Consider the following 16,552-nt stretch of genomic DNA (forward strand, 5'->3'; position numbering starts at 1 on the left):
GCCCCTGCCCCCGCCCCCGCCCCCCGCCCGCCCCGCGAATGGAACGTTGTGTGTCAAACCGGCCGCAGCGCGAGGCCGGCGCGCGGGGTCGGCGGCAGCGGCGAGAACGAGGCTCGGGCCCAGGCGCAGGCCCAGGCCGGGCGGGCGCGGCCGCAGCGGGGGCGGCAGCTCGGGAAGCGCCGGCCCGCCGCCCTGCAGGCCTGGAGCGGCCGCCGGGGGCCCGGGGGACTCGGGGGGCGCGGTGACCAGCCCCGGCGCGCGCCCGCTGCCCCTCCCCCCCGCCGCGGGCGGCCGCGCAACTTGCGGCCAAACTTTCCCCCCGGCCTCCCGCGCTCGGATGGCAACCCGCTAAGTTGGCCGCAGCCCTCGGCGGAGCGGCGGCCAGGCCAGAGGGCGCCCCTAGCGCAGCCTGGGCCGGGCCATGGCCCATGCTCCCCCGCCGGGGCCCCAGGGCGGCGGGACGCGAGTCCCCAGGGCCCCCGGCCCGCACCTCTAGCGCGCCCCCCTGGCCCCGGGCCCGGCCCCGCGCACGCGTGGGAAAGTTGGCCTGGAACCGGCCCGACCAGTTCCGCCCGGGCGCGCGGACCGGCCGCAGGAAGTTGCTGCAAAACTTTTTTGGGGGGTGCAGCCGGGTGCCCCCCGCGCACCGGGGCCTGATGCGCCCCGGGTAGGGTCCCCCGGGCCGAGAGGGGTGCCCCGAGGGAAGAGCACGGAGGGGGCGCCCCGGCCCCGCTGCCCTGGGGCTATGGCCATGGTGACCGGCGGCTGGGGCGGCTCTGGCGGCGGCGGCGACACGAACGGCGTGGACAAGGCAGGCGGCTACCCGCGTGCCGCGGAAGAAGACTCGGCCTCACCACCCGGCGCCGCCAGCGACGCTGAGCCTGGCGACGAGGAGCGGCCGGGGCTGCAGGTGGACTGCGTGGTGTGCGGGGACAAGTCGAGCGGCAAGCACTACGGCGTCTTCACCTGCGAAGGCTGCAAGAGCTTCTTCAAGCGGAGCATCCGCCGCAACCTCAGCTACACCTGCCGGTGAGCCCCCTATCAGCTCAGGGCCGCCGGGCATCCGGCCCCGGCCTGGGCCGGGCCTCTGACCGCCTCGGTCACCTTGGGCCTGGCACTGACCTTCCCTGGGTCTCTACTCCCCCGGGTCTCTACTCCCCCTCTGAGATAGGGGCACAGCCCCCTCTTCCCCCTTTCCATTGCATTCCATTCCTGGATTGTGTATACAGTCGGCGCTGTATCGATGCAGGTCCCCCCCATCAGGTGGTCCCTTGTGGCTTCCGTCCCAGTTACTTGCTTCTCCTCCCTCCCTTTTCCCTGGAGAGGGGTCAACTCCGCGGAGGGAGAGGTCGGGGTTCTGTCAAGGGTGGGACCCTAACTCCAGGGCATTCCTTCTCTTCGGAATCTCGGCGTGCGGGGGACCCCGCGGGAATCGAACGTGGAACTTGGACTGTGGAGCTCGCGGCGTCCAGGGGCCATTGTCTGCGGCCGCGCGGATCGATACGGCGCGCCCTTGGGGTCAAATATCACTTCCAAAGTCGCTCTGGCCACTGAGGCGGCCGCGGGAGCGAAACTGGGGTGGCACACGGCGGCCTTCTCATGGGTGCCCCTGCTGTGGGAGTAGTTGGGCCTGCCCATGGGGGGAACCCCTCCTGAGCTCAAGCTGGGCCTTGGGTCACCGGAAACTGCTGCTCGAGGTCCGGGAGGGATGGCTGGATGGGACCGCATCTTGGCAGCTCCACCCCTCCTCCCAGCCAGGAGTGGGTGCGGACCTGGGCTCCTGGAAAATCCCTGAAACTTTCGTCGGCTGTGAGGCAGGGTGGGGGTGAATGTTTCCAAGAAAGAGCCCTGGGCTGTCCTAGGTTGGAGTCCCCACTGACAGGGCGTGGCCTTATTAGCTTCTCTGGTTGGTGCTGGGGCATTGAGTCTGGGGGAGAAGGCGCTGGCCTTGGGTTTCCAGCCCAGGGCCCCCTTTCCCACCACTCTTTGATGAGCATCCTTTCGTTCCATTGACAAGCCCCTACTTCCCATTCCGGATGAACCTGCGTGGGCTCTGCAGAACCAGTAGGGAGAGTCCCATTTTCCAGAAAAGGCAAAACTGAGGTCTAGAAAGGTCCTGGTGCCTGCTCTGGGTCACCTAGAAAGAGACCTAGCCCCATTTGGGATTTAGCTAGGGGAACTGTGTGGTTGGGAAGGAGGGTGCCTTTGAGTCTGGGTCAGGATGTTTCCAGGGAGAGCTGCTGATGGAGTGCTTGTTGACAAGGCCACTGGGCGGGGCCCTGGGCACCTGAGGCAGGAGTTTGGCCCCAGGTCCAGCGTCAGGGCCTGTCTGGGGTGGCTGTGTGTGGAGGGGAGCTGGCTTACTCCCTCCTGCACTGCTAACTGGGCCATCAGACTTTGGCCTCATTCTTGCTGCTAGAATAACTGCCTGCTCTCTGACCAGGTCTTCAGGGAGGGCAGGGGAGGGGCTTAGGTCGTCTGGGGGTCCCAGAGGCTCCCTGAGAGCGGGGGCAGGGAGCACTAGGAGAGGTGGGGCATGGGGAGGGGGACATTGTTTGGGGCTGGCAGGCTTTTCAGAAGGTCTGTGCTGTGGGACCTAGTGAAGTCACCGCTTCTCTCTGAGCTTCAGATTAATTCAGCAAAGTCCTCTCAGGGCTGAGCTTGGGTGGTTTGAGGATGGCCCCCTGGAGAGACCCCAGCTCCAAGCCCAGCCTTCATCCAGTTTGAAGGAGACACAGTGAGACACAGATGTCCGTAGCCTGTGGGGTCTGGGCTGGGCCAGAGGGAGGGATGATCTGGGTTCCCAGGAAGGAGCAAGGAACTCTGTCTGAGGGTCAGAGAGGGCTGCCTGGTGGAAGGCCACGGGAGTTAGACCTTGAAGCTTGAGGGGTTTGGCAGGTAGAAGAGGCAAAGGGCTGTCTTGCAGAGTGTTGCTTTAGCAAACACTCAGGTTTGGGGAGCAGTGTTGTTAGATGAGACCACCCAGGCTTGGGAGAAGTTAGAGCTGAGTGGGCCTGAAATGCTGGACTGAGGGTGATGGTGAGCCATGGCTGGTGTGGGAGCAAGGAAGGGCTAAGATCAAATTGGACCAGAAGCCAGAAACCCTGAAAGAAGGCCAAGCTGAGCTGTGTGGTTGGGCCAAGCATGTGCTCTTTAGGTGGGATAACAGGTAGGACTTACTGTTTCCTCATCTGGAGGGACAGAGGATCTGTCCTGACCCTGCAACTGGGGAAGTTGAGGCAGAAGATTTAGGGCCTCCCCTGAGGTCAGAGGATTCTGAGTCCAGCCTCTGCCTGGCTGCCTGGCTGCCTCAGGCCTGGCCGTTTCCACCCGGCTGCCCAGGACCCTCCCACTGCCTGCCTGCTGAGCTTTGTTCTGGTTCTGCCTGAGCTCCCTCTGCCTTAGCAGGGCCTCTTCCTGGGGGCTTGGGCTGGGTGGTGGGCAGAGGCCTGGGCTCAGAGGCTGGCGCTGTGGGACACAGGCACTCAGAGGCCCTCCAGAGCCTCAGCTCTCCTAAACCTGCCATTAGGACCTGCCAGCTGAGGCCTGGGTCTTGACATCCTCTCCTCCTCTCCTCTCTCCTTATTTCTCTAGAATGAGTGCATCCCATATGGAGGTGGTCTCTGGCCTCCCATTTCCAGATGAGGAAACCAAGGCTCACTGTAGAAGTCAGATATGTTTGATTTTTAACTTCAAGTGTTCGTTTTACTCTGTGACTGTCTCTGGGTACCCTCTTGGTACCTGGCTGGGACTCTAGGCTGTCTACCCCTGGCCTGGGCCTCAAAAGGCCTGGGGCCCAGGGTGGAAAGAGAGAGGGAGCAGGGGCCAAGGGGAAAGGTGCTGGGGACATTTGAAGAACAAGGGCCTGAACCTTCCTGCTTGGGACTGACCTTGGACGTGAGCTCACTGCCTCACAGGGTGGGGCCACCTGTCTCAACCCTGGAAGAAGCAACAACAATCCCCAAGGGCTGCCCAGAGGAAGCTTCCTGGGCTCAATTAGGAAGTTGGAAGTTCTTTCCAGAGGAGGGGTTTGGGATCTTAAAGGGGGATACAGGATTTCATTCATTCATTCATTTATTCATTCAATGGCAGTGGCCATGTGCAGGGTGATAATGCTGGGTCCCCACAGAGGACTGGCCCTGGCCTGGCCCCTTAGCTCACAAAGCCCTGCTCCCTGACCACATTCTTTCTCTACTCTCACATTGCCCTTGGGACAAAGACCCTGTCCCTTGGCCTGACAATGACCAAGTCAAATGAGCCCATCTAGGCCTCCATATTTTGGCATTTCCAACCTTTTGTTGTCATTACACTCTCTGCCTGGAACTGCCTCTCCATTCACCTGGGGAACTTCTATTCATCCTTCAAAACCCAGTTCCAGCCTACCCTCCCTGGTTTTGTTGCTAATCTACTTTGCCACAGACTGCTCTTCATCTGTCACCGTTCACCCAAGTTGTCTTTTCCTCTTTGCACACTTGCCACTTTGGAGCCACCTGCTGAGTGTGGGTTGGGTGGGGCATTGGTGGTCCTCAGGTGCAGCCTTTAAAGAGAGCTTACAAGGTGGCTCCAGGAGCAGGATGTGGGTGTCACCTTATGGTGGCCTCTGCATGCCTGCAGGTCCAACCGTGACTGCCAGATCGACCAGCACCACCGGAACCAGTGCCAATACTGCCGCCTCAAGAAGTGCTTCCGGGTGGGCATGAGGAAGGAGGGTGAGTACATGCGGGGGGTGGAGTGGGCAGGCAGTGAACAAATGACCTGCCCTCCACTCCCTCTCGGGGTCTGGGAGCTGTGGAGGGCGGGCTCTGGCGCCTGCTAACCTCATTACCACCGATCTTGACATCCCGTGGGCCTGGGCCTGGGTCTGACCCTGGGCTGGAGGAATCCAATTATCCACGGCTGCCTGGTGGCTGTGGCAGAGCTGGGAATGTAAGAGACTCCCTGACTCCACCCCACATTAGAACTGTTCTCCTCCCTGCCCCGCCCCAGTTCCTCCCCAAGCCACTTGGACTGGGGTGGCCCTGACACCCCGGTGAACCCCTGCCCTCTAGCCTGGACACCACTTTTTCTGAACAAGGATGTAGGTTTTTATTTGATTTGCTTTTCCTCCACCCTCCCCCCTCCACCCCCTGCCTTATGTTTGCCCAAGGCAGGAACTCACCCGATTAAGGCAAAGGGCAGCTTACCCTTCTGCCTGACCTGGGTCACGGGGAGCCAGAGGGAGGCCCAGCTTCTTGTCCCTGCCCCAGGGACTTGGGTGGACACATGTGGGGCAGCTGAGTCTAGAACTACACCAAACACTCTAGAATTCAAGTAGGACCCAGAGACTTCCACACAGAGCCGTTGAGAGCAGAATGTGGCCCACTGAATGAGCCCGTGCTAGACTTCATGCCTGGACTCTCATGGGCCAGGCTGGCAGTTCTTCCCTGCATCTACCCTGAATCTCTTCTGCTCTAAAGTTGGTTTCTTCTCTGCTGGGTCACTGGAAGAATCTGGGAATAGATGCTCAGAGTCTTTCTCTTAAGATTGTCTGATCACTCCCTTTAGCAATTTTAAGTTTGGGGGTGATTCTTTCCCACCCCGCAACCTGCATTTTGCCTCCACTTGTTGATTTGAAAATCCTGATGTATGTCAAATCAGGGTCACAGCTCTCCATAATATCTGGGTGGAAATAATAATCTCAGCTCATGCCCCAAGCACAGCCCTATCTCAGGGTCTTTGCACAGGCTGTTCCCTCTGCCTGGAATGCTCTTCCCCCAGATAACCTGCATGGCTTCCTCCCTCACCTCCTTTAAGATTTGCTCAAACAACACCTCCTCAGAGAAGCCCTCCTGATTACTCTTCACTTTCGCCCCTTTATTTCTTGCCATCTGTCTTGCTGTATAACTTACCTACTCCTCCATCAGGATATCTGCTCCTCAAGGTCAGAGACTTCTGTCTGACATATCTCCAGTGCTCAGATCAGGTCCCGGAACACAGAAGGGCCTTAATAAATGTTTCTTAGCTTGAATTACTGTCCATTTAGCTCTTATGTGCCAAGTGCATTTCTAACCCAGTTAGATACATGCTCATTTAACTCAGTGGTTGGTTTCATCATCATTATTATCAACTGCATTTTATAGGTGGGGAAACTGAGTAGAGACCAGAGAGGTGAGACCATTTGCCAGTGTCAGAGGGCAGTAGAATGGTGGTTGGGAATTTGAACCCAGGCAGTCTGGGCTGAATGAGGCAGAAGAGCTGGGGATGGGGCTCTCAGAAAGCAAGAACAGCAAGTGCGAAGGCCCTGAGGTGGAAACCTGACTTGGTGATGGAGGAATGGTGAGGGTAGGGTTTAGAACTAAATGGGTCAGGGGTTGACTGGTGGGATTCATTCTTGGGCCTCATCCAGCTACACCCATTTGATAGCTGATCCTGAGACTTGGAAGTCACATGGAGCAAGGCTTGAACCCAAGCCCCTGGTTCCCCGATTAGCTCCACTGGCCCCTGGCTCCCACTTGCACCCCCCTCCTCATCTGCTTCATGGTGGTTTGACCGGGAGTTCATGGAGGTGATGAGACAGGGCACACTGCCTCATTAAAGCTCATTAATTAGTCTCTGTCTGGCACCCAGCCCAGTCAGCCCCTCTACCCCGCCTACTGTGGCACAGGCCAGGCTGGCATAAGGCCAGCCCTCTTCCTCTTGGTGCCTCAGCTTCCCTCTTCCCACCTGCCTCATCACAGGGGACACTGGCCAGGGCGAGTAATTGGCCCTACTTCCACTCATACGCAAGGCTGCTGATGGAATCATGTGTTTATTGAGCACCTACTACTGGCCAGAACTCTACTCCAAGCGCTGGGGTCACTGCAGAGACCAAGATGAGACCTGCTTTTGGGAACTGGGACCTGCAGGCTGGGGCTGGGAGGTAGAGAAGTATCGCACCTCCATAGAAAGCTCAGTGCGCAGCCCGCAGTGATCACATGTTTTAGAGGTAGGCTGGCCATGGGCCTGGAGTCCCAGGAAGGTGCTCCCTCCCTGGTCTCATGCTCAGTTCTTGAACCCCTGTGATTGACAGATGAGGGCATGACTGCCTCCCTAGCTGCCAGGGGAGCTCACTCAGTCCAGTAGGAGGGGTCCAGGTATGAATCAAATTAGCCCTCACCTAGTGGTCCCATTCCCACCTGGGAAGGTCCCCCCAAACCCCCTTCTCTGCAGGAAGTAAGAGTCAGGTGGTAGCAGGACATGCACTCAGGTTGAGGGCACAGGGCAGAGCAGGGTGGGGCCTGCAAGACCTTGGCCTCTGTCCTCCCAACAAGCTTTGCACCCATGAGGTGGGGGTGGGGGGCTTGGAGGAGAGGGGGCTGAATGACCCTCTGATAACTTTATCTCCTCCCTTTATTCCTCCCTACGCACCCCCCATGACTCTCTCTGGGTACCCACTTTCCCCCTCATTCCTTCCTCCCTCTTCCTCACACCCCATTCTCCCCTCTCTGGTCGCCTCATGTTCCTCAATCCCCTTGTCCCATTTTCATCATTCCCTCTCTCCCATTTCCTGACTCCCCTCATCCCCTCGCCCCTCCTCCATCCCCTCCCCTCCTCCTCCCCGTCCCCATTTCCCGCTGGGGGTGACTACCTCCCTTACCCCCCACCCCCATATGCATCTTCCCCTCGCAGCGGTGCAGCGCGGCCGCATCCCGCACTCGCTGCCTGGCACCGTGGCAGCCTCCTCTGGCAGCCCCCCGGGCTCGGCGCTGGTGGCGGCCAGCGGAGACCTCTTCCCGGGACAGCCTGTGTCGGAACTGATCGTGCAGCTACTGCGCGCCGAGCCCTACCCGGCGGCGGCCGGGCGCTTCGGCGCGGGCGCGGCGGGAGCATTCGGCACAGGGAGCGGCGCGGCGGGCGCGGTGCTGGGCATCGACAACGTGTGCGAGCTGGCGGCGCGGCTGCTCTTCAGTACTGTGGAGTGGGCGCGCCACGCGCCCTTCTTCCCCGAGCTGCCGGTGGCCGACCAGGTGGCGCTGCTGCGCCTCAGCTGGAGCGAGCTCTTCGTGCTGAACGCGGCGCAGGCGGCGCTGCCCCTGCACACGGCGCCACTGCTGGCCGCCGCCGGCCTGCACGCCGCGCCCATGGCCGCCGAGCGCGCCGTGGCCTTCATGGACCAGGTGCGTGCCTTCCAGGAGCAGGTGGACAAGCTGGGCCGCCTGCAGGTCGACTCGGCCGAATACGGTTGCCTCAAGGCCATCGCGCTCTTCACGCCCGGTGAGATGTGCTGGATGGGGGAGTGGGACGGTTCTGCGGCCTTGGGGAGGAGGGAGTGACCTAGATCTTGACCTGGCCCCCTTAGCTCTCCACTCCTTGACCCACAGTTAGCCAGACTGCACGTGCCTTGAGTGCTGATGGGGGACAGTGGAGGAGGTGATGCAGGCAGTGTGACACCTTGATGGCCCCACCCCCTGATCCTAGGTCTCCTCAAGAACTTTTTGATCCAGGTCTGGACCTGTGACTCAGGTCCCCACGGCCACTCTTCCTGATTCCCAGGCTCCCTGAGACCCCCACCATTCACCCCTCATCAAGATGCTCTTCATGCTCATGGGCACTGACAGCAGAACGACAGGTGGGGGGATGCGGGAGGGGAGGTCCCCCACCTGGTTCTGGTCCTCACTCTCTGATCTGTCCTCCTTAGACCCTCTGACCCTCTTCTGCCAAATTAAGGTGCTCTTTCTGTTACTGACCACTTATGGAGAGCTGCCAGGCAGGGTGCTCTGCCACCTGGTTCTGGGCTTCCCTGGGCTCTCCACTCTGCTGGGCACCCAGACCTGATCAGACTCCCACTCTGCCCCCTGGACAGCCCCCATGGCATGCCCCGCCCCTCCAGATGAGCTGGATTGGGCTTGAGTGTGGCTCGGAGGTTCCTCCCACCGAGAGGCGGGACTTGGGGCGGGGCCGCTCGAATTTCTTCCTTGCTGTTAGTAACCATCCAACATCCAAAGCCCTACTTTATTCAAGGGACTGGTGGAGTAGCTGGCTCTAGACTCTGGAAGGCTCCAGGTCCCACTAGGTGTCTCCTGGGGCCAGATATGCAGGAACCAGACCCAGGCTACTCTGGGAGGTGGCTTTCATCCAATAAATATGGCTTTGCCCTCCTTATTTCCGCAGACTTTCGCTGCACCCCCACATTCATGGGCCTCCATTCAGATGCTTTCACATTCACTCAAGTTGCTGGCTTCTCTGGGGTGTCTGAATACCCACTCTAGGCTTTGCTTTCCTCCCCAAGTCCCCTCCCCAGCCCCCAGCCCCCTCTTCCCCTTGAGCTTGATTAGAACTTGCCTCCCTGCTAACTCCCTTAGTTGGGGCCCTTCAAGCCTTGAAACATCATTGTCTGTGCCCCTGTGTCATCATCTTCGGATGAGGCTGCCTTAATCTCTCTCCAGGATTAGCACTGCCTTACATAGCCCCATTTGTGTCCTGGGCCCCCACCTCCCACCTCCTGAGTGCCCTCCTTCTGTACCAACAGCCCTGAGTGGTGCCCCCCAGTCAGCCCTGGGCTCTTGTGTCCTCTCACCACCTCCTCTTCTGACCTTTCCCTTGTCCCCCCAGATGCCTGTGGCCTCTCAGACCCAGCACATGTGGAGAGCCTGCAGGAGAAGGCACAGGTGGCCCTCACTGAGTACGTGCGGGCCCAGTACCCATCCCAGCCCCAGCGCTTTGGGCGCCTGCTGCTGCGGCTCCCTGCCCTGCGTGCCGTCCCCGCCTCCCTCATCTCCCAGCTGTTCTTCATGCGCCTGGTGGGCAAGACGCCCATCGAGACATTGATCCGAGACATGCTGCTGTCAGGAAGTACCTTCAACTGGCCCTACGGCTCAGGCCAGTGACTGGACAGGGCCGGGTCTGCAGACCTCAAGGGACACAGATGCTCAGGCCTCCAGTAGGGGGCCCTGGGCAAAGGACCCTGGCTTCCCTCCTCAGACTCCTATTTTTTAAAGACTGTGAAATGTTTGTCTTTTCTGTTTTCTAAATGATCATAAAACCAAAAAGAGACTGATTGTCTAGGCTCCAGCCAAGTCTTCCCCAGAACCCTTGGTCAAGATGAGGGGCAGGACTGAGGGTCCAATCCCAGGACAGCCTTGTCCCTCAGTGCCCCAGGCATGAACTCATGGTGGGGTTGGCTTCTCTGGTGTGATGGACAAAGTCCTGGCGTCTGGACTGGAGGGGCAGCCGCAGCCGGGCAGGGGTAGCGAGTGCCAGGCATATCCTCTGGACACGTAATCCACGTTGGACACTACATGATGAATGAATCAAGGCCAATAATAAAGAAGTTTCCTACCTGCACAGCTGCAATCATCTTTGTGAGGGGAGGGTGGGATGGAGGGTCCCCTACCCACTCCCAGCCATCTGAAACACCCATAACCTAATAATAGCCCTACTTGCTATTTCTGTTGGACAGTTCTGTGGGGAAACTGAGGCTGGGAGCAGGAGGAGATGGGAGGAGGCTGAGGGGGTACAGAGGATAGCTGGTGAGTCTGCAGGAGGTGAGCCCAGCAGATGGACAAGCCCTGGACCAAACACTTTATTGTTTTCTTTAATTAGCTCTTAATCATGATGTCTGAGCCCCAGTGTCCTCAGGAGAAAGATCTGGGGCTAGTTCACATGATCTCAGCCTAGGCAGAGCCCTCCATTCCCCTGGCCACAGAGATTGCTTTAGGGAGGGCACATGGCCCAGAGCTGATCAATGAGAGTCAATGACAGGATTTGGCACTAGAAGGGTATAAAGCAAAGCAGAGCCAAAAGAAGATCAAATTTCCTAGGATGCTTTTGGAGCCCCTGGATCAAGCCATACCTGAAACCCTTGAGTGTTTCAGTTCCATGAGCCCAGAATTCCCCTTCTGTGCCTGAACCAGTTTGAGTTTGGTTTCTTCTCACATGTAACTTAAAAACAAAACAAAAAACAAACAAACAAAAAAACTCCTGTTTTGGAGATTGGCATTTGGAAGGTGGGGACCTCTCAGGGCAGACTTTGAAATGTGGACTTAATTGAGTTGATGTAGGGTAGGGTGATGCAGGGTACCAGGGAGTTTGCCATCCTGGCCTCAGAAGTTTGTGGCCCAGCTCAGTGGTGGAAAAGGCACCTATGGAATTTAGTGCCAGGACTGTGGCTCTAGAGGGTGGGTAGAAAGGGCCCAGATGATTGTGGTGGGTGGCACCTAAGCCCTGACTAAGATCTTATCAGGCAGAAACAAGCCCTTTATCAAAGATGCCCTTTGAAAACAATGAGGGAAGAACTCAGGTCTCATGCTGCAGATTGGGCCAGTGTTCAGCCCTAAGGCAGTCCCAATCCTCCAAAATGCTCCCCATTAGCACCCCAGTCTCCCCCATGTTCTGTCTCAGAGGTCTGGAAAGATGGGGAGGAATGAATGAGGATCTCTTATGTATGCCCTGTCCCCGAGAGGGAATTGGGATGGGAATGGGATGGAGAGGCTACCGGGCTTTCCCACTGGCGGCTGGGCTGGTTTCTGCCCTAGGTTGGCGTTTTCTGAGATGAGATGTCCTGGGCATGTGAATGTACGTCCACCCTAGTTAGGCTGGACAGCAATGCCCCATTTCTCAGATTCATAGGACATCTGAAGACCGAGCAAGACCATGGTGCCTGCCCTGCTTCCAAACGGCCAGTGACTTGGATGCCTGTCCAGGCCTAACTGTTGACTCCCACTTCTCCCACAAAACCCTACTCATGGCCTCTCCTGCAGGAAGACACATTGAGCCTCCCTAGTTGTTAAGACTGCTGTCCAGCTTTCCGTTATTGCTCTACCCCACGGGGCTCTTTTCCCTGAGGACGGGGGTTCCTTGAGAACTGATCCTAGGACTGAGGCCTCTGTGACCACTGGGCTGGCCCAGCCTTCCCTGCCTGCACTCTGCCTGACTGTTCCTGTCCCCTGTGGTTTCCCTGGGAGGCCAAGAGGCAAAGAAAGTAGCTGCTGGGCCACAATCACAGGGCCCCAGCGGAAGCCTGGTCTTACCTGTGCCCCACTAACTCTACCCAGGGCCTGACGGTGAGGGACATCAGAGGACCCTCCCCCAGGACTAGGTGCATGAAACGTACTCACACAGAGCCCGGTGTCAATCACTGTTCAGCCTGCAGTGCTTGGGGAGAAGTGGAGAATGAAGGGACCCATTATTTATCTGGGTCAATGTTGTGCCTCCTGCAGGACTCCTGGGCTGCGTCCGCCCCCTTCAGGCGGTTGGCAGCATTGCACCACATGAATTCTCCAGGACACTGCCCCTAGGGTCCTGGGCTGGTCTTGCCTCCATTACCCAAGCTGTGGAAACCCTTGACCCCTGGGGCTCCCCTGTCTCAAGCCTGGCCAAGAAGGTGATGCTGGGTGTCTGCCCCTGAGCTTCCCACTGGAAGGCCACATAAGGCTCTTGGAGGAGAGGAAGCCCCCTGGACAGACTAGGGTTCACAGCCTGCTCAGAGGCCCTGGACAAATCCCTCTCTTGGAACCTTCATTTTTTTTAACTCTGGAAGATGGAAGAACAACTTTTTCGTGATTACAGGTGAAACCAGGAGTTTTAAGCAGCTGTACACAGTAGGTATTTAATAAGTGTTTATTCTGCTGAGATGGAAGCAGGACCTGCTTCCAGTGGGTGGGCTGAGATCTTGGGTCCCCATGGGGTCCCAGAAGAGGTTCTGGAAAGCCTTCCTTGAGGAGGGCCATCAGATCTGGGCCTCAAAGGCGGAGGCATTTGAAATTAGGGAAGGCTACCCCAGGTAGGGGAGCGGGAAGAGCTAACACCACGAGGTAAGAAGAGGAGTGTGGGCAGGGTGGGACCCCCACCTCGATGTTTCCCCCTGCCTGTGTCAGGATACTCAGAAGTACACAGAGCTCTCGCTGTCTCCTTGGTCATCGAACTTCTGGATCTGTGTCTTGAGGTGCCTTAGTTTGCCCTTCAGGTAGTGGCAGCGAGCCTGCTTATCCAGGAAGCTGGGGTCCTGAGCAGGGCGAGAGTCAGGGAAGTCCTGTAGCAGTCTGATTTACGGCTCTCAGGCTGCTTGACACTTTGCTTTTTTCTCTCCAAGCCTCAGTTTTCCTTCCTTGAATCTGGGCACAAGCATCCCAGCCTCATGGGAGTGTGTGTGTGCGCGCACATGTGCGCTCGTAATGTGGTGCAAAGGCCAGGCTGTAGGACTCAGGAGGCATGACTTACCATCTGCTTCTTCTCAAATTCCCTCCAGACACGGGCGGCAACATGGGCCTCCTTCTGTAGGGGGAAAGGAAGTGGGTGTTCAGGGAGCACAGAACCCAAGGAGGGATGGGAAAACTGAAGCTGAGATAGACAAAGTGGATTTCAAGGGCTGACCTTGGCCTATGTGCTGTGGTGCCCGCCCAGCCTGGAGGAGGAAGAGGCCCAGGGATCTGGACCCAGTGGGAGGGCTGGGGTTGGGCCACCTGGACAGGCTGTAGGGTGGGGGTTTCCACCTGGGTGCTGACCTGGCTTCGGGGTGGGGGTAGTGAGTTCAGCAAGGCCTCCAGCTGCTGGAGCTTTGCCTGTGCAGAGCCCACCTCCTGCTGGAGCTCCAAGAACTCCGTGTACTGGTCCTGGAACACTGCAGCATAGCGGCTCCGATCCTTCTCACTGTTCACTGTTGGGTACTTACTACCGGGTTGAAAGAGGGTCGGAGTATGAGTGTGAAGGATCCCTCTCTCTCCCCCAATCAGTGTAATTTGGTTTTTTTTTTTTTTTTTTGTCCATGTTGGGCTCCTTGCCCAAAATGCCCCTTTTCTCTTTTTACTATTTGGTAAACTCTTACTCACTTGTCACTTGTCAAAGTCCCAGCCTCAGTGCCCCTCCCCTGTTCCCAGGCATCAAGAACCACACGAAAGACACTCACAGTTCATAGTCAGGCACGGTATGGGGATGGGGCCTAGGGATATGCCCCCCTGGGTCGGCTCCAATAGACTTCTTGGTACCCAGCAGAGGCAGGGAGGGAAGCTCGTCCTCAAATACAATCTTCTTGGGCCTTGCCCTGTGCGCTCCGGACTGGGCCTGGCACAGTGGGCGGGGCGCGCTGGACGTGAGGCCTCGAGGCACCAGTCGCTGCAGAAGCCGCAGGAATCATGCTTTGGAGTTAACAAGGGTATCGGAAAGGCGGGACCCCTTAAACGGGGGGAATGAATCCTTTGCCCAGGCTTGGCCTGACAGCACTCAGACTCACCGGGGGACCAGGGTCAGGTGGGCGGGCCTGTAGGTCCCCCCGGGAGCCGCGCGTCTGGCGCGGCTCCCGGGTGGGCATTGGCTTCGGGGCGGCGCCGCTCGGGCGTCCCCGGGCCGGTGGGCGGGTCCTGCGGGGGGAGTCGTGGCCCGCGCGTGGCGGGGGCGGTCGACGGGCGGCCTATGGACACGGGAGGAGGACGCGCATGGAGGCGGGTATAGTGCGAAGACGCAGGGAGGCGAATCGCGGAGCGGCCAGCTCTCCACCCGCGGGAGGGTTTTCCAGCTCCGCCCTTATTTGCCTAGACGTACGCCATTGGCCTTCAAAGAACCCCAGACCCCGCCGCCGAGTGCGTAACCCGGAAGAGCGCTATGCAAATAACCCGTTACGTCACCGCGCAGTCCAGGATTGGCTCATGTTAACCCCCGCGCTGCCACAACCTGTCCCGCAGGGGTGTGTGGCTCTGAAGGACACTGCCCCCGAGAAGACCCCCAGGATCTCCGGCCTGGCAGCGGGCCGCACGAACCACTCCAGCCCGGCGTCACCTGTCCCAGCTTCCGGGGCTCCGATTCTGGGTCCGCTCCCGAAAAGGCGCTTGAGCCCGTGTTGTGCATTAACTACAGGCTGGAATCTACTGGCTGGGTCGCTCCGCAGGGCGCCGGCAGGGCCTGGCGGTATGGGGCGGGGTTGACGGTGAGGGGGCGGGGCCTGGCGAACCGGAAGTGGACCCACACCCTTGAAGCGCAGAGTCCAGCAGGGACCGCTGCCTGGTCTGTATTTGGGGCCGCTGACTTACCCTCTCTGACCCTCAGTTTGTCTGAAAAACTAGTGGTTTTGGAGAACTTGCATGTATCCATTTTCTCGTCGGTTATATTTTTGAAATATTTCTTTAATCACTGGAGGCATGTTTAGAGAATCCAAATAGAAAAGAGTTTTAGGGCAAAGTGAATTTCTCACTCAGCCTTGTCCCCAAGAGACAGCTTAATTGTGTCTCCTTCCGGAGATATTCTACTTCAGTGACAGTTTCCTCACTACAGACAATACTAGAGAAAGAACATTCAAGTGCGCATTGGCCAATTGTGGAGGATTATGGTAGGATAAATCCCTATAAGTGTAATTGCCCAGAATTGCCCGGGCAAAGGGATCTGTGTATTTTAATTTGGAAAAGATTCTGCCAGGCTGTCCTTCAGTGAGGTTGTGCCACTGATGCTCTAATTAGCTGGTTTCCCCACAACCTTTGCAACCTCAATGTATCGTTTCTTGAAAATGTATTTTCAAAGTTTTAAATCTTGCCTAATCTGGTAAGTGAAAAAATTCAGAAACCATTTGTATTTCTTTTCCTGTTTATTTCCTGCAAATATTCTTTTTTCTTGTTGATTTTTAGGAGCTTTCCATATATCAAGGATGTTAGTTTAACCAGGCAGTTATGTTTTCTGTTACTGTCATAAATGGGATCTTCTAATATATTTTGCAGCTTTTTGTTTTTGGCACATAGGAAACTAATATTCATTAAGTCCCTTGCTGGTTTACTAAATTCTCTAATTGAAATAGCTTTTTAGTTACATTCCTTGGGTCTTTTATACAGACAGTTGTATCGTCTAAAAGTAATTTTACCTTTTTTCTCACCTTTCAGTCTCATTTCTTTTTCTTGTCTAGTTGTGTTGACTAGCACCTCCGGACAATATTAAGTTATTGGAGGAGGTGGGTGTACTATGGGCATCCACCCCACCTCACTTTCTTCACTTTGATGGTAGAGCTTCCATTATTTGCCTATTAAACTCAATATTGCCTTTGGCTTGGGATTTTTTTCAGTTAAGTGAGGAAAATATCCATCAATTACTTATTTCTAATTAAGAGGCTATGAGTAACTGATGCTGTGAACAGTACAAGGTACCGTTTAACCCTATGATTTTGTTTCCTGCTGCATTAATGTGGCTATTAAAAGGCTTCCTAATACTCAGCCATCCCTGAGTCACAAGCATGATGAGCCTCCTTATGATCTATATTTAAAAAGTTGCCACTAGATTTTCAAAAGGTTTTAAAAGCTGCCACTGGAGTTTTAAAAAGCTCTTCCTGGTGTTTCACACCCATACTGATGGGGGGGGGGTGCAGTCCACGTGGGCAACTCTATGCATGTCCCACAGTTCTGGGAGTGGGGGCAAGCAGAACTCAGGACCTACAATCCCCTTGGACTCCTACTCCATGATCACTTCCAGGGTCCCAACTCCAATGCCAACCCAGTTCTTACCTGAAATGATCAGACTATGATGTGGGCAGGGAAGGGTCTCCATGATTCTCATGTGTTTGCTGAATGACTGTATGAAGCATCTACAATGTCCTGAGGTCTTAGGCTGTGGTGGTGGCTAGGCT

General features: G+C 57.1%; 2 protein-coding genes across 11 annotated transcripts; one reads left to right on the forward strand and one right to left on the reverse strand.

The window, feature by feature from the left end:
- The first annotated feature begins 75 nt into the window (after positions 1–75).
- On the forward strand, positions 76–10,302 carry NR2F6 (nuclear receptor subfamily 2 group F member 6). 3 transcript variants are annotated; one of them, XR_004314292.1, is made up of 5 exons: positions 76–1,029; positions 4,615–4,709; positions 7,648–8,232; positions 8,437–8,587; positions 9,571–9,704. XR_004314292.1 is itself a non-coding variant. In XM_032465335.1 (4 exons), the coding sequence occupies exons 1-4, from the start codon at positions 746–748 to the stop codon at positions 9,843–9,845; spliced, it is 1,239 nt and encodes a 412-aa protein (XP_032321226.1). In that variant the 5' UTR covers positions 82–745; the 3' UTR covers positions 9,846–10,302. The 3 variants fall into 3 exon arrangements, 1 of the variants encoding a protein (XP_032321226.1); XR_004314293.1 differs by having other exon boundaries at positions 77–1,029; positions 8,463–8,587; XM_032465335.1 differs by lacking the exon at positions 8,437–8,587 and having other exon boundaries at positions 82–1,029; positions 9,571–10,302.
- Positions 10,114–15,666, reverse strand: OCEL1 (occludin/ELL domain containing 1). 8 transcript variants are annotated; one of them, XR_004314294.1, is made up of 7 exons: positions 14,623–14,851; positions 14,186–14,362; positions 13,862–14,067; positions 13,330–13,626; positions 13,177–13,230; positions 12,839–12,961; positions 10,114–10,252 (listed from the first exon to the last, which is right to left on the reverse strand). XR_004314294.1 is itself a non-coding variant. In XM_032465340.1 (7 exons), exons 1-6 carry the CDS (start codon positions 14,794–14,796, stop codon positions 12,839–12,841), a joined length of 900 nt encoding a protein of 299 aa, XP_032321231.1. In that variant the 5' UTR covers positions 14,797–14,811; the 3' UTR covers positions 10,114–10,252. The 8 variants fall into 8 exon arrangements, 7 of the variants coding, with proteins under 7 accessions (XP_032321231.1, XP_032321232.1, XP_032321233.1 ...); XM_032465340.1 differs by having other exon boundaries at positions 13,461–13,626; positions 14,623–14,811; XM_032465341.1 differs by lacking the exon at positions 10,114–10,252 and having other exon boundaries at positions 12,561–12,961; positions 13,862–14,016; positions 14,623–15,666.
- Positions 15,667–16,552: the final 886 nt, after the last annotated feature.

This window comes from Camelus ferus, chromosome 22 (assembly GCF_009834535.1).
Source record: "Camelus ferus isolate YT-003-E chromosome 22, BCGSAC_Cfer_1.0, whole genome shotgun sequence".
NCBI lineage: Eukaryota > Metazoa > Chordata > Mammalia > Artiodactyla > Camelidae > Camelus > Camelus ferus.

Coding starts and splice junctions, on each gene's coding strand:
- OCEL1 (XM_032465338.1), bottom strand. CDS start 14,796: ATGCACAACACGGGCTCAAGCGCCTTTTCGGGAGCGGACCCAGAATCG. Junction 14,363..14,622: donor CACACACCCCTGCGGGACAG/GTTGTGGCAGCG, acceptor CCGTGTCCATAG/GCCGCCCGTCGACCGCCCCC. Junction 14,068..14,185: donor CACCTGACCCTGGTCCCCCG/GTGAGTCTGAGT, acceptor CGGCTTCTGCAG/CGACTGGTGCCTCGAGGCCT.
- NR2F6 (XM_032465335.1), top strand. CDS start 746: ATGGCCATGGTGACCGGCGGCTGGGGCGGCTCTGGCGGCGGCGGCGAC. Junction 1,030..4,614: donor AACCTCAGCTACACCTGCCG/GTGAGCCCCCTA, acceptor GCATGCCTGCAG/GTCCAACCGTGACTGCCAGA. Junction 4,710..7,647: donor GGTGGGCATGAGGAAGGAGG/GTGAGTACATGC, acceptor TTCCCCTCGCAG/CGGTGCAGCGCGGCCGCATC.